At 40.5% G+C, this 21,325-nt stretch overlaps 2 protein-coding genes across 8 annotated transcripts in view; one reads left to right on the top strand and one right to left on the bottom strand.

Moving 5' to 3' along the window:
- topaz1 (testis and ovary specific TOPAZ 1) overlaps positions 1–13,945 on the top strand; it is a 68,928-nt gene extending 54,983 nt beyond the window's left edge. For 5 of the 6 annotated variants that reach the window (XM_048595472.1, XM_048595473.1, XM_048595474.1 and 2 more), the window contains 6 exons: positions 2,324–2,424; positions 7,936–8,098; positions 9,697–9,861; positions 11,109–11,312; positions 13,356–13,539; positions 13,624–13,945. In XM_048595472.1, the coding sequence (XP_048451429.1) occupies positions 2,324–2,424; positions 7,936–8,098; positions 9,697–9,861; positions 11,109–11,312; positions 13,356–13,539; positions 13,624–13,840 (1,034 nt within the window). In that variant the 3' untranslated portion in view covers positions 13,841–13,945. The remainder of the gene's footprint in view (positions 1–2,323; positions 2,425–7,935; positions 8,099–9,696; positions 9,862–11,108; positions 11,313–13,355; positions 13,540–13,623) is intronic. The other variant, XM_048595476.1, reaches the window with a different exon arrangement.
- Positions 13,946–15,747: 1,802 nt separating this feature from the next.
- The window catches only part of tcaim (T cell activation inhibitor, mitochondrial), a 20,971-nt gene continuing 15,393 nt past the window's right edge, over positions 15,748–21,325 (bottom strand). For both annotated transcript variants that reach the window (XM_020528790.2, XM_020528791.2), the window contains 2 exons: positions 20,524–20,655; positions 15,748–18,615 (listed from right to left, as the gene is read on the bottom strand). In XM_020528790.2, the coding sequence (XP_020384379.1) occupies positions 18,390–18,615; positions 20,524–20,655 (358 nt within the window). In that variant the 3' untranslated portion in view covers positions 15,748–18,389. The remainder of the gene's footprint in view (positions 18,616–20,523; positions 20,656–21,325) is intronic.

Here is a 21,325-nt window from a genome sequence, read left to right as displayed (position 1 = left end):
TTCTGATTTTGCTCTCTCCAGTCATCGACTTGTTGAAAGTTCTAAGAAAAGAAAACCACTCTATAAGATACAAGTAGAAGTCTCCTGAGGTTTGCAGAATCTGTTTGCATTGACCAATGAGTTCAAATTCAAGCAAGATACCATCCTATGTGCCTGTAATATACCCGTTGTCCAAGAGATGAAAGCCTGGTATTCTTCATTCTGAAATAGTTATTGAACTGGCCGATTACAGTTTTTATCTATTATCTCTAAACTGTGTCTATCTATTGGTATAGGGGGAGGTGGTTTATAATCGAAGAAGATTGGACTTAGATTGTAGAAATTAATTAGATTGCCTTGTTCTTGCATCTCTGCCCTGTGAAAGTTATGTTCTTAATAAATTGTTAATTTTTGTTTGTTATAAACTTGATGTCGGAGATCTGCTACTCGTGAAGTTTGGTCAGGAACAATTGAACAATTCATAGAATTGTACAAAACGGAAGACCCTTTGGCCAGTGAGTCTGTACCACCAAAAACCTACTACCTATACTCGTCCCACTTGCTGCTAGGTCCATAGCCTTGAATGTTATGACATTTCAAGTGTTCACCCAAGTACTTTTTAAAGGTTGAGAGTTCCTGCCCGGCAGTGCATTCCAGATCCACACCATCCTCTGGGTATGGGAGTTTTTCCTCAACGTACATCTAAACCTCCTGCTTTTCACTTTAAAAATTATGTCCCCTTGTTATTGACTCTTTAACTAAGGGAAGTTCTAATACCTCCTCACGTCTATCAATCTGCTCAGAAACTTCCCAATTCATCTTCTCGAATTTTGAACTTCCATCCTTCTTCTCCTGAGTAAAGGGATGTGAAACACCATTTAACACATTACCAGTGTCCCTCGAGTTCATGCACAGATTGCCCCCTTGATCTGCAATTGACCTAACTCTTTCCCTGGTTATTCTGTATCCCGTTGGTATACTTTGTACAACATCTTGGGAATCTCTGTAATCTTGCCTGCCAACGTTGTCTCACGACACCCCCCCACAATAGCTTTCTTGAGTTCCCCTCTGCAGTTTCTGTGCTTCTCTATGGCCTCCATTGTCTTGCTCCCTTTGTATCTGTTAAATATCTCTTTCATTTTTACTCAGACTTGAATATTCCTAGACATCCAGGTTTTTCTAGGCTTGTTGCTCTTACATTTAAACCTAAAGGGAACATGTTGGGCCTGTACTCTCCTCGATACCTTTTTTGTTTGTTGGAGAAACTTAGCAGGTCTGGCACCATCTGAGAGAAGAAACAGAGTTAACGTTTCGAGTCTAGTGATTATTTATAAGAACTGATGAATCGATGAGGAGCCGCAGGACTAGCAGCATCAACTCTGCTTTCTTCCCACAGATACTGCCAGACCTGAACTTCAACAATTTCTGTTTCAAAACACATGGTGTTTTGGTCACTATCACTAAAATGCACACTTACTGCCAATTTAATTTCCAGAATTAGACCCCAACACACTGTACTGTCCTTGTGGGACCTTCTACAGGTTGACATGAAACGCTCTCCTGTACACATTTCAAGAACTGTCCCCTCTAAACCCTTTATCCTATGATTATCCCAAATAATGTTGGGGGTAGTTGAAATCCCTTAATATAATATTCTATTGTTATTTTTGCACATGTCAGTGAATTGATTACATATCTGTTCCTCAATTATCTGTTTTTTTGGAGGCCTACAATAAACTCCAAACCATGTAGCTACCCTTTTGTTCCTAAATTGTACCTGAGATACCATCCCTCCTGGCTGTAATTGACTCCGTAACAGATCATATGACGTTGAGAGTTATTGAATGTTTTAAGTTCACTGTGAATCTGTTGATGGACTGATTTTTGGTTTGGCTTGCTATCCCTGTGTCACAATACTGTCCATGTTCCTCATAATCCTTTTGGTCTCTTAAAAACCTTTTTGATGTCTGTCTTGAACCTGCTTCATGATTGAGCTTTTGCAGCTCTCTGGGGTAGAGAATCCCAAGGATTCACCACCCTTTGAGTGAATAAATTCCTCCTCATGCCTTGAAATGGCCTGCTCCTTATCTTGAGAATATTTCCCTTGGAAGCAGCAGAAGAAAGCACAAAACAGGTTGATGGTATAGAGGTAGGATCGGCTTACTGGCTGCCTGTTTAACCTTAATAAAAGCCTTTAATTTAGCTGGCGCTACTTTATTTATCTTCTGAAGTAGGCACGTGCCAGACAATATTTATCACCCACACATGGGCACAATCAAAGTGAATGCAAAGCGAAATATTAGAACATAATATAATCCAAGTCTGGTGTTTTTGTCTTTTGTAGTTTGTCAAAAGCCACACATCAATGGTATGATCAAGGCATTGCTTGTCAGGATTGGGATCTCTGTGATGGTTGCATACTATAATAATGAGCAATGGAGAAAGGTATGTTCAAGGTCCATCTATCTTAATGGAAAATAGTGAGTTTAATTTATTTGCTCCTTCATCCTTGCTTTGTCCTTTTTTGTCATTTTTCATCACCAAAGAGTATTAAAAATTTAGTTTTTGTCACCCTTGCTCACCATCCTCAGTAAGGACCTCAAATTCTTGTGTTCACTCTATTTTTGGGGAAACTGGCTGACATGTAAAGCCATTTATAATATTATTTCAGTGAAGTTATTTGTCTGTTATGTAATCCACATTACCACTGTAATGTTACTAGTCACTATTTTGGTTGAGTTTACAAATGGTAACTTGTTGAGAAGTCAAAGTCAAGGACCAGGACTCTTAATGCAGATTATCAGCATACTTGGAAGGAGACTCCAAAGCTAGTGGTTAAATGATAACAACCTTGGGTTTTAAAAGACTTTAAGAAAAAAAGACAGGGGTGTAAGATGATGGTAGGGTAATTGGGGAGTTGAGAGAGGAGATGATGCGTTGAGCATAGTTGTAAAAGGACAATGGTTGTGATCAATTGAAAGGCTGAAGATGAGCAAACAAAAACAAAGTTGCTGGAAAAGCTCAGCAGGTCTGGCAGCATCTGTGAAGGAAAAAAACAAAGTTTAACGTTTCAGGTCCAGTGACCCTTCCTCAGAAGTGAGGGTGGCTGGGAGAACGTCAGTTTATTTGCAGAAAAAAAGGGAGGCGGATGGGGTTTTGACTAAACGATAGGATAGAGCCTAAAGAGAGAGAAGAGCGGTTAGACAAAGAGTTGATAACGATCAGGCTGCGAGGGCGAATAATTGTTAATGGGGACTATTAGTGACTAATAACAGGTAGTGTGTAATGGCAGGCTATGTGGTAACAAGACCTGGTGTGTGGGGTAGGGGGCTAGGACATGAGCGAGTTTAGGCCCTAAAATTATTGAACTCGATTATTGAGTCCAGAGGACTACAGGGTCCCCAAGCAGAAAATGAGGTGTTGTTATTTTAGCTTGCGCTGAGCTTTGCTAGAACACAGCAGCAAGCCAGAGACAGACATGTTGGTCAGAGAACAGGGTGGTGCGTTAAAGTGGCAGGCAACGGGTAGTTCAAGGTCTTTTTTTGTGAGCAAAACATAGATGTTCTGTGAAGCGGTCGCCAAGTCCACACTTTGTTTCCCCAATGTAAAGGAGACCACATTGTGAGCAGTGGATGCAGTAGACTAGATTCTGGGAAGTGCAGGTGTTGCTTCACCTGGAAGGGTATGTTAAGGCCCCTGGATACTGGCGAGGGTAAATGAGCAGGTCTTGTACCTTCGTCGATTGCATGGGGAGGTGCCGTAGGGCTGTGGGGGAGTGTTGAAGGAAGTGTGGACTAGGGTGTCCCGGAGGGAACTGTCCCTGCGGAAGGCAGACAAAGGAGGGTAGGGGAATATGTCTGGTGGTGGCATCTTGCTGGAGGTGGCGGAAATGGCGCTGATGATCTCCTAGATGTGGATGCTGGTGGGATGATAGGTAAGGACAAGGGGAACCCTATCGCTGTTGCAGGAGGGAAGAGAAGGTATGAGGGTGGAAGTACGGGAGATGGATCGGACCCAGTTGAGGGCCCTGTCAACCACTGAGCTGGGGAATCCTCGGTTGAGGAAGAAGGTGGACATTTCAGAGGCTTCCTTGTCGAAGCTGGCCTCACCTGAACACATACAACGGAGACAGAGGAACTGAGAGAATGGGATGCCGTCTTTATAGGAAGCAGGATATCGTCCAGGTAGCTGTGGGAGTCTGTGGGTTTGTAGTGGATATAAGTGGCCAGTCTACTCCTAGAAATGGAAACACAAGTGCCGAGGGAAGGGATGGGAGGAGTCAGAGATAGACCAGGTGAAAGTGAGGGCAGGATGGAAATCGGAATTTTCCAATTCCGGGAGAGAGAGGGAAACAACACCGATGATTTCACCCATGTATCAGAGAAAGAGTTGTGAGTGGGGGTCAGAATAGGACCGAAACAAGGAATGTTCCATGTACCCCATGAAGAGACAGGCATAACTGAGGCCCATGCAGGTACCTATGGTCACCGCTCTGACCTGAAGAAAATGAGAGGAATTAAAAGAGAAGTTGTGGGTGAGGACGAGCTCGGCCAAGCGGAGGAGGGTGGTGGTGGGTGGGAATGATTCAGGTCTTTGCTCCAGGAAGAAGCAGAGAGTCCTAACCACCACCTGGTGGTGAACGGACGTCTAAAGGGATTGCACGTCCGTGGTGAAGAGGAGGTGGCTGGAACTGGCAAACTTGAGGTTTTGACGCTGGTATAAGGTGTCAGAGGAATCATGGATGTATGTGGGCAGGGATTGGACCAGGGAAGAGAAGACTGAGTCAAGGTAGGAAGAGATGAGTTCTGTAGGGCAGGAGCAGGTTGAAACAATGAGTCTGCCTGGACACTCCTGTTTGTGGATTTTTGGGAGGACGTAGAAGTGAGCTGTGCGAGGCTGGGGGAACTATCAGCTTTGAAGCGGAGGAGGGGGAGATCACTGGATGAAATGAGATCAGTTACTGTAGTAGATACAATGGCCTGATGTGTCATGGTGGGGTCATGGTCCAGGGGAAGATAGGAGGAGGTATCTGAGAGTTGGCGCTCAGCCTCTGCAAGGTAGAGGTCAGTACGCCAGATTACAACAGCATCATCCTTATCGGCAGCCTTCATAACAAAGTCAGGGTTAGATCTGAGTGTAGATTGAGGCGACTAATATCACGTTGACAGTTCTCAATGAACAGATTGAGGGCAGGTAGAAGGGTGGAGGGAGAGTGTTGGAACTGGGCAAAGGGGTCTGTGGGATGGGAAGAGGACTCTTGCCCAAAGAAATGAGCACAGGTGAAGACGGCGGAAGAAGAGTTTGGCGTCATGCCATGCCCGAGATTTAAGGTGGGGATGCAGAGGAAAAAAACTGAGTACTTTGCTGAGTACAGAAGATGAGCAAAACTTTGGCCGTCTGAAAGAGGGCTTTTTATGGTTCTTTAGACAGTCAAGGTATCATCCAATTTATGAGCAGTATTCAACCTTACAGAATTGAATGACTTTAAGGGAATATAAAAATTTGGCTTGTAAGGAAAGGAAGTATTTTGGAGAAACCTGTGGCAATGGATGAGAAAGAAAATCTCAACTTGAGAGCAGAGTTGACAGTGAAGTCCATAAAAGCTGAAAAAGACAAAAATTGGAGTTGTCAATGTTGGGATGATTTGATTCAATTTAAATATTTGGGAGAATCCAGACTTTTCCTCATGATTCCCATGGACTCCAGGTTTGTTAGAGCTTCTTGATGCCATGCCGTGTCAAATGCTGCTTTGCTGTCAAGAGTAGTTAATCTCCTCTCACTTCACCTCCTCTGGTGTTCAGTTCTTTTGTAAATTGAACCAAAGCCTTACTGAAGTTACGAATTGGATGGCCCTGGCAGAACCTAAACTAGGCATCAGCGTGCAGGTTTTCTGGTCAGTTAAAGAACATGCGGAAGAGTTAGCTATAATATTCATCCTTTTTTAAGGGACCACTTTTTTTTTTCTTTTTGGATTATAAATGGAGTATAGAAGTTAGACAATGCCAGAAAGCTGAAAGTCCAAAGAAGTCTTGCAACTTGAAGATCAAGTTGGATTGAGTTATGTATATTTTAGCTACACAGATTGGTGATGGATACATTGAGACGAGTGGCACCAGAAATGTTTGAGTTGAGGAAAAGCTGCCTAATAACGGCCTTCAGATTAGTTCACCTGCAGTTTGTTGCACATTTCAGCGTATAGTGCATTTGGAGATATTGGAAGTCTGTAAACCAGCATCTCTTGCCATTTATCTCTAAAAGTAAAGAGGCAAAGAAATAAAATAAAAGAAAAGACCTAGGTCCACACGATCAGCTTTGAATAAAAGATTGACATTTGATCCTAGAAATAATGATATAAAAATCTCAAAAATAACACACTGCCCTTGTCGTGTGGACTTTGATCTACAGAATCTGTTCTCTGTCTGTATTTTTTCTACCCAAACTTGTTTTTGTCTTATTTGTGAATTAATGTTGTGACTTTAGATCTTCTAAACCTCTACCACCTAAACTAGAATCTATCTCCGTTTTAGGTGTACAGAAGGAACTGTGGCAGCATGGAATTTCAATGACTCAACTCTGAGTGAATCAATTCCTCCTCATCTCAGTCTTAAATGATCATCCCTTTATTCTGAAACTTACCCCTTTGGTCCTAGACTCTCCCACAGTATCAAGGGAGAACTTTCTTCCTGAGAGTGAAGTGGGATTTTATTGACATTGGTTTGAGTTGGGGGCTTGGTTTAGCATCACTTCCAACAGCTTTACAGGTCTTACCCCTCTTATGTTTTTTCCCCCTTATGTTTATCTGCTGCCCTCTGACCTTTTCTCTGACTCTACATCTACCTAGAAGCTGTTCAGGTCTTCCAAGTCTGACAGAAGGTCATTGACCTGAAACATTGACTCTGTTTCTCTGTCCACAGATGCTGCTAAACCAGAGTATTTTCAGCATTTTGTTTTTATTTCTGACTTCCAGCGTCTGTAGTATTTTATTGTTTTGTTAGTCACAGAGTCATAGAATTGTAGACTCACAAAGCACAGAAACAGATCCTTTGGTCGTACCAGTCCATGCTGAACATAATCCCAAACTAAACTAGTCCCACCTGCCTGCTCCAGGACTATACCCCTCCAAACCTTTCCTATTCATGTATCCATCCGAACATCTTTTAGACATTATAACTGTACCCTCATCCACCACTTCCTCAGGAAGTTCATTCTACTCGCAAACAACCCTCTATTTTTAAAAAAAAAAAAAAAATTGTCTCATGTATTTTTTAAATCTCTCTCCTATCACCTTAAAAATGTGCCATCAACTTTGTCTATACCTCTCATCATTTTAAAACTTCTATCAGGTCACCGGTCAATCTACGCTCCTCCAGTGGAAAAAGTCCCGGCCCTTCATTATGACTCAAATGGTTTTTTCCATACGTGGCAGCATCTTGGTAAATTTCTTCTGAACCCTTTCCGGCTTGATAATATCTTTTCTATAACTGGGTGACCAGAACTGCACACACTATTCCAGAAGAGTCCTCACGAATAACCTGTACAACCTCTACATAATGTCCCACCCAACTCCTATACTCAAAGGACTGAGCAGTGAAGGCAAGCATGCCAAACAACTTTTTAACCACTCAGTCTATACGTGACGCAAACTTTAAAGAATTATGTACCTTCACCCCTAGGTCCTTATGTTCTACAACACTACTCAAGCCCTTCCATGAATTGTATAAGCCCTGCCCTTGTTTGTTGTACCAAAGTGTAATACCTCGCATTTATCCAGGTTGAACTCCATCTGCCATTTTTCAGCCCATTGACCCACTTGATCAAGATCTGTTTGCAGTCTTAGAAAACCTTCTTCACTGTCAATTACACCACCAATTTTGGTAGATTTGGAAGAGCTTCTGGTTGAAACTAAACGTGTGTTGACTGATAATGCAATTGCATTTGTATTATGTCTTGTCCCAGGCAAGAAAAGTTCTGGAAATGTTACAGGAAATTCCAGTGAATTTCACAGTATTGAAGAGTATCGTTAGTGAGTATGCTGTATCAAGATGCCAGATCATTAATGTTGCTGGAGAAACCTTTCTCAAAACAGGATGTGTGAATAAAGCACTTTGGCTATTAAGAGGTATGTCCTAGTATTCCAAATGATGGGTCATCCCTAACTGGGGTGGTTACAAATCATCCAATACTTAACAGTTAAGCTTTCCTTATCACCATCAAATTCAGGAATCTTTGCTTGTGACTGCTATTTTCTGAAACATGTAATGGTAACATGAACAGAGCAATTGAATTTTCTGTTTTTCTGCAGAAATCCTAGGAATTGCTATAATCTCATGACCATGCAGAGTTTCTAAGAAAATTTGAACTAAAATAGTTGGGTAACTTCTGGTTTTGTTTCAGATATCAGAGGAACATTTCTTTCATCTTTCACTGAATTTTAATCTTTTTTTTTGTAATAGACAAAGAAGAAAATACTTAGTATTTTGTTTACCTGGTATCAGCTTGCTTTGCTAAGTGTGGGTATTTACAACAATAGAATCCATCTGAATCATTGTCCCTTTGCTGGAGTTGTCAAAATCAAACTGTCATTCATTTACTTGTCTTAAAGTTTCATGTTTGTCTGTCATTAATTCTTTTCTCTGAGCAAACATAGGCGTAGGAGGAAGTCATTCAGCCCCTTTAGCCTGATCCATTGTTGATATGCCTGATGCCCTAACCCATTTAATACCTTTTGCCCAACGAAAATCAAACAATCCTGGTTCTTAAATTTTCAAATGACCCTCCAACCTCGACAGCATTTTCAGTGGGGGAGAGAGTGAATTCCAAATTTCCATTCTTCTTTGAAGAGTTGCTTATCAACATCACCCCTGAACAGCAGTTGGTGATTTCTAAATGGCTTGAATGGCTAAAATTTTGAAGAACAGTTAATCTTATTTGTAGTATTTTGTATTTTGGATGTTATGTTGTCCTAGTAGATGTGTTTCAGGTGCACAACCTTTACTGAAATGAACCAGTGGCTCTGAAACATTTTTTCAGCGACCACTTAGTCATGGCAGAAGAACCCGTAGATCATCTACCATTCCTAACCCACCTGAATTTGCTCCTCACTGCAAAGAAACTCCTCAGAATTAATGGGAACTTTATGGAAACTTCAAGTATTTTACTTTTTTCCCCTCTTTAAATCTAGTAAATGTATGTGCATTTTTATACTAATGTGTAAATTGTCAATTGATTTTGGATTAAAAAATATCAATATTTCCATATTGCTTATATTTCAAGGAAACACATTTATTTGAAACATTCCAATGTGTTGTAAAGTCAGCACAATTTTTTTCCAGAGAAAATGATACTTACATTTATATTAAACACAAATAAGAGTAAACTAAATTTATCTTATAAACAAACATTGTTCTTTGCATATGTGAGAACCTGCATTTGTGAGAGTCCGTCGCATTGTGTTATGCTAGGGGACTGGGAAGATGAGGCTTCTGGCCGATTCTCTTTCTCTTTTTGTCTCTGTCTCTCTCTCTCGCTCTGTCTCTCTCTCTCTCTCCCTCTCAATCATATCAATGGCATTGTTAGCGACCTGCATTCTGGACTGGCTTAGTGGACCCATATTGGTCTAGATGGTTAGGTCTTGCAAAATGAAATCGGAAATCATGGTTTTGCTGCTGAAATATCCAGACAAAATCTCTTTATTCTGAATATATTTTTAATACACAGAATCTGGCTGGATAATCTGTACTCCAGATTGGCCTTGTGATGATTTGGATGTTCTCAATCGACACAACTTTTTGTTTAGACTTGCTGATGCAACTCTGAAGAGTAACATGTATTGTGAAACATTGGAAGTTCTGCAGAACTTGCCTGGATTCCAGAAAATAAATGGTAAGTGCAATAAAACAATCTGGTATTGCACAGATTTTGAGATTTTGGAGAACAGTATGCTTAGTTTCCAAGAATGTTGTGTCAGCCTTTGGTTTGTTTCTGAATTTTGTGTTCATCCAGAAAGGGTGACCTCTCTATAACTCATTGAACATTTCATGTTCTCCCTTTCATTGAGCTTTGAACATATTCAAATTACATGGTTAGATTCCTGGAGTTTTCATAACATGAACTCTCACTTCAAACTTGCCTGTCTGGTCAAACATCTTTTTAGTCCCCATTTGTAATATCTTTATGATGAGTAAACGGGTGTTCAAAAAATGCATTGCAAAAACATGCTGGTTAGGCCGTAAACTTTTTTTTTAAAAGAACGGTTTCTGCCAGGTTCTATTTAATAGTCATTACAGTTCAGATAGTCTACATACCCCCAGAGAAAGGGAGAGCTATGGTGAATTGGGGAAGGTCGTGGACTGTCTGGCTTGATTGCGGATGTTACATTTTAACAAGGATCTTGGTGGCAAATCCAACACAGAATTGGTTCAAGGAAGTTGCCAAACCAGCACCACCACCTCAAAGGCAATCAGGGTGGATAATAATTCCTAACCTTGCTGGCAACAAATAAACAAACAAACTAGGCTCCCAGCATGATTTTGCAAATACTGGGTGCAGATGAGATGAAGATGAACTGTGACATTCCCCATGAATGTGAAGCCTGCCAACTAATTAAAAATAACTAATCACTGGAGGGTGGCACCATAACTGAAGTAAAGCCCAGTATGAGGAAGCAAGCGGAGAAAATCTGGATGGAGATACCAAATATTTTTTTCTCATTTTTTCATGGGATGTGGCATGAGGGCAGTATTTGTTGTCCATTCCTAAGTATCCTTGCAATTAGGTAGCTTGCTAAGCCATTTGAGTGCAGTTAAAAGTCAGCCACATTACTGTACCAATTACATTTCATCACAAGTATCCATCATAATTCTTTATAATCACTAGGATCTTGGAGGAGGGAGACATCAAAATAGGACATTGAAAACAATTTATATTTGTTTCATACTGTCCTAAACAAGCCACTTCACATATTACCAAACAAAATCTAATACAAAGCTCGATAAGGAGTTACTCCGAAAAGTGACCAAAAGCTTGGTAGATTTGAGGAAAATCTTGGTGAAATTTCCTTTTGAAGAAATTTACAATTATTTTCTTTGTTTTGACTAATAGAAATTTAAAGTTTTTTTTATGTATTGCAGGTACCATGGATATCCCACTGTATGTCAATATTTTCAACAATCTGCTGCATGAGTGCATCCAAAATAATTGTCTTGGGGTATCAACTGACACACTGGAGTTTATGAGATCGGCAAATATTCCTGTAAATACTTTGGCTGTGAGAAACTTAATTACAGCTTTAGGAAGGTCTTGTTTGTGGCCAAAAGCAAGAAAACAGTACAAGAGTAAGTCTGTCTAGGTTGTATCCTTGTTCATGTGTCCAAACTTCTGTTTTGTGCCAGAAGGTAGATGGAAATCGACTCGTTAACCAGAACCATTAAGTTCTGACTGTCACCAAATATTTACCTTGGTGTTTCATCATTTCTTGACAGGTGATTTATCTAGCTTCAGTTGTATTTTCTATTTATTTATTGGGTGTGAGTGGCATTGGCAGAGCATTTAAAACTCCTCCCTAGTTGAAATTTCCTGAGCAGGTTGTGGTGAGCTATTATCATAACCTGATGCAGTCTGTGTGGTGTAGGTCAGGGACCGGAAGAGAAACCATGGGTTCTGGTGCTGCTTGTGGCCTAAGCACAGCAACCCTGCCCCAGTAATTAGTGTAATCTTAATGTACCCCCCTGATCTGGGCCCTGCTGTAGGTATACCCACAGTTGGTTAATAAAAAAATCCTGGATTTTAACACAAGTGAAAAGATGACCATGTAGTTCAGTGTCAGGATGGTGTATTTCTTTTTTTTGCTGCTCAACATTCCCCTCTCACCCACCCCATCTTGTACAAAGTCTACCAACATTTACGTGCCCCTTCTGGCTCATGTAGCCGGGCAACAAGGAAGTGCACAAAGGTGATGAGTGAGAGCACCAGGCCAGTGCACCTCTGGAATGTGTCACCCAAAAAAAAATCTCTTTTGGGCCCCTTCCAGGATACTTCATGGTTGGGAAGAGCCTTAGTCCTCATGCACTGGCCAGCATGGTTTGCGGAAGGCCTGATGTGGATCTGATGGTCTTTTCCTGCCTGTCACTTTCTGTTGCATCATGGGGTAAAGGTGTATTAAAATGAAGTACCATCTGCCTGTTTGGTTGGATCTGGTTGCTGTTAACAGTCGCACTACACTATACAGGTAGCGCACGTAGTTCTCTTGAGAACGTGAACATCTCTCATCCTTCAACTAGCACAACTCAAAACAGATTAACTTGTCTGTCTTATTTGCTATTTGTGGGACTTGATTAACAGAAAATTACTGTCAAGTTTCCGATATAACTGCATTTCAGAACTGGTTCACTGGGTGTGAATTATTTTTCTATGTCCGAAGGGTCTTGATGAGATATTTGGTAATATATCCTTTCCCTCCCATTTAATGATATCCAGATGAACATGTGATGTCTGTTTTAACTGAAAGCCCTCCACCATTATAGCATTCCTGCAGATACTAATGCTGAGTACTCCAGTTCTGGAGTGCAGCTTGAACTGGCAATCCTTTGTCAGATGAACATGTTCTCACTGAGCCATTCGTGCTAGTTAGTAATAGAGGAACTGAATAAACTGCCAGTTGGCACTATAAAAAATATTTAACTTGGTATTTTGCCCAAAGAATCATTGTTAGCATAGGTATAAATGAGCGTACAGGACACTGCCATCCTGAGAGATTAATTTATGTAAACAGTTACACTGAAGTTTGTTTCCCTTGCCTGGAGACTCTGAAATTATGGTGTATAACCTCCAAATGATTGGCTATTTTGGACTGAAATGAGAAGCATGGTTTGTGAATCTCTGAAATCTTCCCAGAAAGCTCTGGGTGCTCAGTCACATATTCAAGATAAAAATCAATAGATTTTCCACCACTAAGGGAATTGAAGGATGTGAGCATGGTGCAGGAAATTGGAGTTTACGTAAAAGCATAGCTGGTACCTTGATGAATGCTGGGCTAGGCTTGAGGAGCCACAGAGTCTATTTGTGCTTCTGCTCCTTTTTATTCCTGTGCAAATCTATTCTGACAGGGACATTGATTCCTGGTACTGAATGCGAATTACGTGCATTTAAGAAAAAGTCTTGCTTAATGCCTTAACTTGTTGGGTGTTTGTCACTTTACAGCCAATTAACTACTTTTGCTACATGGTCAACATTGTAATGTGGGAAACATGGTAGCCAATTTTGCATACAGCAACCTCGCACAATGTAGTAATTGCCAGGTAATATGAGATGAGGGATAAATATTGGTCCCAGCATATGAGAGAGAAAGAAATGAAATTAATTGTGATTTCATTTTGCAGAAGCCTTGTCCAGTGGGTGCTATCCACCAGTTGAGGAAAACTTGTACCGCAAACTGCTCCCGATTCCATACTTCCTGTCAGAGGTAGAAATGTTACTGGCAACTGAAATGTTCCTTGTTACGAATGCTAGCAATATTCAGAGCCCCAGCGTCTCCAAACAATCTCTGCAGATTGTACTGAGAAGGTTTAAGTCCTTTCCTTTAAAGCTTTAACTTTGATTTATTATTCAGCAAGCAGATGTTTTATTCTTTCTTTTGGATTTTAACAGGAATGAAGATGAGAAGAATCAGTTGACAAATGGAGATTATGAAGCAGCTGTAGACAGATTGCTGGCAGCTGCTCGAATATCAGAACCAAAGCTTCAGATAAAGCACACAACAGTGAACATTGCAAAAGAAGAAGTCTTCAGTTTAGAATATTCCTCTGCACTAAAGTGGCTGGAATGGAACATGAAGTGGGCTGGCAAGGTTTGGCTGTTCGACTAATTATGGCAGAGAGATTACTCCGGCCTGAATATTAAAAAAAATATTTTTGAGTTACATGTGTTAAATTGCCAATCACTGAACAATAAAACCATTTGATGTTGAAAATGTTATCTTTTCAGTAAACTAAGGAACTTTTGTGCAGTAGAAATCATTTGAGATGATGGGGCTAGGGGAACACACTTGACCAGACTTCTTGAGCACACCACACACAATACACTATACACTGTCTTATAACTGATTTATAAGAGCGTTAAATTATAAACTTGCTTCACCTAATCTGGTTAAAAGCTGTTTGTGGTAGACTTTAATCTATCCTGCTATATATGAAAGTGGAACAATAAGTATAAATCCAGCTCTTTTATAGTGAAAACTGAATTGGAAGCAAGAATTTTAACTCACCAAATTAATTTTCATGTGTTTTGGATTTTAAAACAAAAAGAACGTTGAGGTAGTTGAATGTATACATCACTGCCTGGTGGTGCAGATAGTTCTGTTGCAACATGCACTGCCCTCCAGCTGCACTGATCTTGTGTTGCTCATGGTGCCCTCGTGAAATTCTTAGCACATTTAGTTGCACAATTTTATTACTGTCTTGCTTTTTGCTTACCCATACCGCAATACTGTCCCTTCCAGAAACATCTTTTCTGTACTTTTGTTTTGTGCCATATGCTCAAGTATTTCACTTCTGAATATATTTCTTAATACGCACTGGTTTGTACATCTATCCGTTCATCTCAGCTTGAGGATACTTTGCTAAGGAAGTTCAAAAGAATTGGTCTTTCTTCACGGTGCAACATTCCACACCATAGTAATAGCAGGAAATATCAATGCTTTAAGAAGCTTAAAGTTTGATTATTTTTCTTGATCACTAGGTCCAAAAATTAGTGGTCATTGCTTGTTTAGCCATTTTGATTCTGCATTGAATTCACTTTTCAACTGATTGTTCACATTACTGGCCAAGTAAACATTCTGATTGTTGAATTTTAGTTTCTTTCCATGTGTGCCTTTTTCACCTGTCATTTATTTTGGCCTGTTTCAGACCTGCCTCTGGCAAACTATGCATGTCAGAGATAGTGGGTGGGTATTGCAGCGTCTGGATGCCTCTAGGGTCAAGACAATGGAATGAAAGCAAGTCTCTATTTAATAGTTTCCAATATATCAGGTCAACCTATAAGGGGAGATGGGCACAAAAAGCAAATAGTCTGTAGATGCTGCAAATATCAAATAAAAAGAACTAGCATGTATATAGATCTTTGCAGGATGATTACTTGACAGTGAGCAACATGGAGATGTTGGGCCAGTGACCCACATTTGATCAAAGGTGTTGATTCTTAACAGCATCTTTAAAAGAGCGATACAGAGGGGCTTGGAGAAGGAAGTAGGTTCATGGCAGCTGAAGACAGGGCTGTCAACAATGCAGCAGTTAAACAGATGTGCAGGAGACCAGAAATGAGACGTGTTGTTGATGGCTGAGGATGATAGAACAGGTGGGAGTTGGAGATCTCTGAGGACAATCTGCAGAGGAACTTGAGAAGCCAAATTTGAATTTTAAAGTTAGGGCACTACTGGACTGGGAGCTAAATTAGGCCAGCAAATGGGTGAGTAATAGAGACAGAGTATAAGAGGGGACTAGTAGAGTATTAAATTCATCAGATCAGGCATCAGCAAAGGGTTTATTCCTGAAATGCCAGCTCCTCCAGACTTTACTCTTGGGCATTAGACATCTGCAATTCTGAAAAGCTGGAAGGAGTAACCAAAGAGGGGATCATCTTCGGCAATTAAAAGAACAAGACAGCAGTAGGGAAGAAACAACAAATGTGGTAGACAACTCAAACATACAAAAAAGTCAAAACCCAGATAGATACCATCTGTGAGAACTGGTTTAATGCATGCTCCACACTTGCACCTTCTCAGTTCTATTTTTAAAAAATTTTTTTTTTTTTTTTTTTTTTTTTTTGCTTCACCAAAAACTTTTGCCAACTTTTGTTATGCACATTCTCTGCCCATTTTGCAGACCTGCATGTGACCGACCTGTGCTTCGTCATAGAGAAATTGCTGTTGTTTGGACAGTACCATAGGCATTTACCTTTCACAGTGGCTTCCAGATGACATCATATTTCTCAAAACTGAATGTGGGGTGTCGCTCTTCGGAAAACTCAATGGGCCGAACAGCCCCTTTCCATACTGTAGGGATTCTGTTCTTTGATTATATATTGATCAAAGCACTAAGGATCACTGCACTCTCCACTGGTCTGGGAATTGTCTTAAAATCTTTAAATGCAGTGGCTGGAGAGGCAGGGTGGGGGCTGCTGTTGCCATTTATGCCCACGTTTCAGTGTCTTCAAGTGAAGTAGCATCAAACAGAACGAAAAAATGTGAAAATTAAAAGATGAATTACATTGAGAAACTATTGATTTGCATTTTCGTGACTTAGTGGAAAAGAAGAGGTAGATGGTTTTGCTTTTGAGTCTGCTCCACTACTTTGTGATACGGCTTTTGCTTCAACTCTATTTCCTTCATGCTGCAAAGACCAAAAAGCTCTTTGTTCCAGCCTTTATTATATTCAACAACTTTCCAGGGTAGACTTTTTCCAAAGACACATAGATCTTTTTGAGTCAAGAAATTTTTCATAGTCCTAAGTGATCAGATCTTTAACTTGAAACTATACCTGTGTTCCAGATTTCCCATACTTCTGTGCCTACCCTGTTAAGCTTCTTCAGAATCCTGTACATTTCAATGACATGACTTTAGTTTTGAAACTCCATAGAATATTGACTAAGTAAAAGGTGTCTACTGTCACAAGAAAACCCTCTTATTACAAAAATCATTTGAATGCAATGTCTTGTACTGCCTCTCATGATCTTTTAAGGTTTAATCTGTTAATGGGGCTCTAGCTATAAAACTGCACGTGCACACCACCCATCCCATCCTGCTGAAACGTAACTAACGCAATTTTCTGCTGCCAAAATCACTGTCGTATTTGCTGCTGTTCAACGACCTGCACTTGCATAGCACCTTTTTAAGGCAGTAAAACACAAAGTACTTTATCAACAGTAGAACAACAGTCAACCACCAAAAAGACATCAGGAGGTTTGACTAAAATCTAGGTAAAGAGTGTGGGTTTTAACAAATATCTTTTACGAGAGGCAGAGAATTGTGGGTCTTAGGATCCAAAAAGCTGAAAGCCAGCCGAAGTCAATACAGTGTGGAGCTGGGGGAAATACAGCAGGTCCTGACCCAAAATGTTAACCTTCCTGCTCCTCTGAAGCTGCCTGACCTGCTGTGTTCCTCCAGCTCTGTACTGTATTGATTCTGACTCTATCATCTGCAGTTCTTACTATTTTCAAGCCAGCCACAGCAGTGTACTGGATAAAACTGAGAATGCCTAAGATATCGGAATTAAAGGTGCACAGATTTCTTAAAAGTTTGTAGGATGGCATGGGGAATTTTACAAACAAGTATGAGTATCTGAAAAGGATGCATTGCCAGACCAGGAGAAAGTTTAAGTTAGCAACACAGGCTGATGAGTAAACTAGATTTGATGTGAGTTCAAGTTTATGGGAGGTGGTCCACAGAACATCTGGACTCAAAGTCTAGAAATAACAAAGATATGGATGGGGGCTCTGGTAGCAGATGAGCTGAGATATGGTGGAGTTGATTGAGATTGCAGAGGTGAAAGTACAGGATTCTTAATGATGAAGAGGAAGTATGGATGGAAGATCATCACAGGGTTAGGGCTTTATTCTATCAGTATAGTAACTAAGTGCAAGACAGCACTTCCACAATTCGATCTGCTCTATGTTTTAGATATTTGGTGCCCTGGCTGTGTGAGCTACAGGTTCTAGATCTACTGTTCTCCATATTCCTCAAACTTGGGCACTTTGGATACTGGTGCGCACAGGAGGGAAGGAAGTAATCTAAACAAAAAGACATAATCCAAATTAGCCTCGTTCATCAATATGGTGAGGTGTGATGTTAGAAAATGAGGTTTATAAAATTGATATAAGGTCTTATGGCCTAGTAGGTAGCATCTTTGTCTCCAAGTCAGAAACTTTAGGTTCAGGTCCCACTTCAAGATTGATCGTCAAGGAAAGTGCATTCAATGTGGCCAAACAGGTGAGTATCAATCTTCAGATCCTTCCAAAATATGCATCAACAGGCACTAAGTGCTGGAAATACCTGGGTAGCCATACGATGGTTAAAAAATTTGAGCCTCAACCATGACCAACTTAGTTCCAGCTTACAACGTGCATATAAAAGTGCATGTTTCCTCAGCAAGTCAAATTGGTTGGTTCAGTTACCCAGGGGTTGAATTCCCACTCTAGAGAGCTGGTCACTTTGATGTTGGCAAATTTTTTAATACATATTTTAATTCACATTACAATTCAGCTCTCTGTGGGCAACTTGGAATTTCCCCAACGTTGGTTATTAGCTATAGTTCCAAAAACATGCACACTTCCAGTTTCATTCACTTGTTAGCTTTACAATGCTCCAAGCTGAGATTGTGAGGAGCATCTTGGATCCAGTCTCTTTTTCTTATTCTCCTAAGTTACCGTTTCCAGTCCCAGGGCACGCACAAGTCACCATCCTGTAACACTGTATAGAAATGGGAGATACACAGGTGCATCCCTTGCAACTCACTGATGTTTCCTTCAAGGAGTCTTTGACAGCACTTCACCATTTGTTGGCTGGACACACTAGGCTCCTTATATAGTCTCTTGAGTCCAAGTCGTTCAATGCAATCTCTGATCAGTGTCTTCTGTTTCAGTTCCAATCTAGTTGGATAAAAATAAAAATCCATTAACTTCTGGAGTGAAACAGTTGATTTGCTCGAGAAGTAATGGAGTGTGTATATACAGTTAATTAGCTGTCATAGTCACGGGATGAAGAGATAATACTGAGCTGTGAAATTCCACAAATTGTTGGTCATCAATCTCTGCTGCTGCTGCTCACTAATGGCCTTTCATACTCAACCCTGCTCTTATTACACATTATTTACCCATTAAACTCACCACAGAAATTTAGGACTGATAATTATCAGTATAAGTATCTATATAACAACTGGTGGGTAGAAAAACAGCAAATTAAATTCAATTTAGTAAGGTGTGAGGTGGTGCATTTAGGAAGGTCTAACAAGGCAAAAGAATACACAATTAATGGGAAAATACTGAGAGGTGTAAAAGAAGTGACAGACCTCGGAATGAAAGGTCTAAAATCACCAAAGGTAGCAGGACAGATAAATAGGTACGCTAGAAATCTTTCTCTTTATTAGCCATGGCATGGAACATAAGAGTAAGGAGGTTATGCTGGAATTATATAAATCATTAGTTAGGCCAAAATTACAATGTGCAATTTTGATCACCTCATTATAGAAAGGATGTAATTGCACTAAAGAGGGTACAGAGGAGATTTACAAGGATGGCACCACAATTGTAGCTACAAAGAATGCTTAGATAGGTCGGGTTGTTCTCCTGGCAGAACAGTAGGCTTGGGTGAGAGTTGACTGAGACAAACAAATTGAGGGTCCTGGATAGAGCAGCTGGACAGGGCTATTTACCTTAGTAGGGAGACCAGTGACTCAGGGGCAAGGATTTAAAGTGACTGGTAGAAAGATTACAGGGGAGATGAAGAAATTTTTTTTTTCACCCAGAAGGCAGTAGGTTCATAGCTCACTCACTGAAAGGATAGCGAGGGCAGAAATCTTCAACTCATATACAAGCTGTCTGGATGTGCAGGTCAATTTCAGAAACCTGAAGGCTTTAGACTGATTACAGAAAAATGGGATCAGGCTATGAGGCTAGTTTCTGCACTGGTGCAGACATATGGGCCAAGTGGCCTCTTTCTGTGCCCGACCTTTTCTACCAGTAACAATGTAATAATTAATGCAATGTAAATAAATTGCTCTGGACCAGAAAGGGAAGAATTCAAACAATAATATAGAGGAACTAAGACTTGCAGATGCTCGAAACCCCAAATAAAAACAAAAAATACTGGATGTACTCAGCAGGTCAAGGGGCAGTGAGCAATTTAAATTGTTTAGTTCCAAACTTTCAGACAAAGTGATGTTAGAGTTTTTATAATGTAAACAGTTTTTTTTTTAAACTTTACCAGTGTCTCTTTTCCTTTGCCTCAATCCAACCTTTCTCTTCTCTTTATTTCTGGATCTGATTTCACTGTAATTCACCTGCTTTCTTTCTCTTTTGTTTGTCTGTTCATTTCAGTCCTAAAATCCTCATGTTTAGAGTTCCCAGATGCCGCTACACTATTATGAAAAGGTCAAAGGGCAAAAGAGCTTTGAACTGAAGGTTGCACGTAAAGACCTAATTAATGGGGTCCCATTAAGATTTGCTCCATTAACGTAATTTTTCCTTATCATCAAACTAAAGAATTTTGAATATTAATGATGGTCTTGTTACACCGTTATTTTACTATCTCCTTGTTGTAGCCAGCAAATATCTCAATCACACCTGGGATAATTGTTGGTATCAATGAGCTATTAGGCATTTTGGAATTCAGAACTACTGACACTCCAGCCCCTTTGAGTTGGTCCAGTCAATGGTTCTTTATGCACATTGTTAAAATACAATCAACTCAGTTTCCCAATTCTTTAATGAATTACCCATATATTTCAAAATATATTACTCTCCTTGGCAACATGTGCTAAGTTAGAATCTGTTACTTACTCTTCCTCTCTTCTCAAGTAGGTCCTGGCTCTTTGTGAATGAGCCAAAACAAACCATTGAAAGGTAGTGGGGTCACATGTCACAGGTATGCTCAGCTGACCTGCTTTAAGGAGGCTAGGAGCAGAAGAATCGCTGAAACAAGAGAACAACATCTTGTTAATTTAGGTAGTCATTTAAAAGAATGGAGCAGCAAATAGTTGTTAAAAAATCTTCACATTTCCTTCCACAAAGGAAGGAACGGCAAGGTGGCACAGTGGTTAGCACTGCTGCCTCACAGCGCCAGGGAACCGGGTTCGATTCCACTCTTGAGCGACTGTCTGTGTGGAGTTTGCACATTCTCCCTGTGTCTGCGTGGGTTTCCTCCAGGTGCTCCGGTTTCCTCCCACAGTCCAAAGATGTGCAGGCTAGGTGGATTGGTCATGCTAAATTGCCCGTAGTGTTCAGGGATGTGTAGATCAGGGGGATGGGTCTGGGTGGGATACTCTGAGGGTCGATGTGGACTTGTTGGGCCAAAGGGCCTGTTTCCACACTGTAGGGATTCTATGGATCCCACAGTGCTTCTCACTCAAACCATCCATTTTCCCCCCCCAAGTATAGTCACCAATTGCAGGCAGCAAGCACCCACAAACAGCAACATGATCATAACCAAATAAATCTGTTTTGCGATGTTGGCGTAGAGACAAATATTGGCTACATCGAGGACAACTCTCCTATTCATTGAATAATGAGGCAGGGTATATGACTAACTCTACCCACACTTACAGATAGTAAGATCTGTAAGATGCTGGAGTCAGAGATAACA

The sequence above is a fragment of the Rhincodon typus genome, chromosome 4 (assembly GCF_021869965.1).
Source record: "Rhincodon typus isolate 14 chromosome 4, sRhiTyp1.1, whole genome shotgun sequence".
NCBI classification, from domain to species: Eukaryota; Metazoa; Chordata; class Chondrichthyes; order Orectolobiformes; family Rhincodontidae; genus Rhincodon; species Rhincodon typus.
This window is presented reverse-complemented; position numbering and strand designations above follow the sequence as displayed.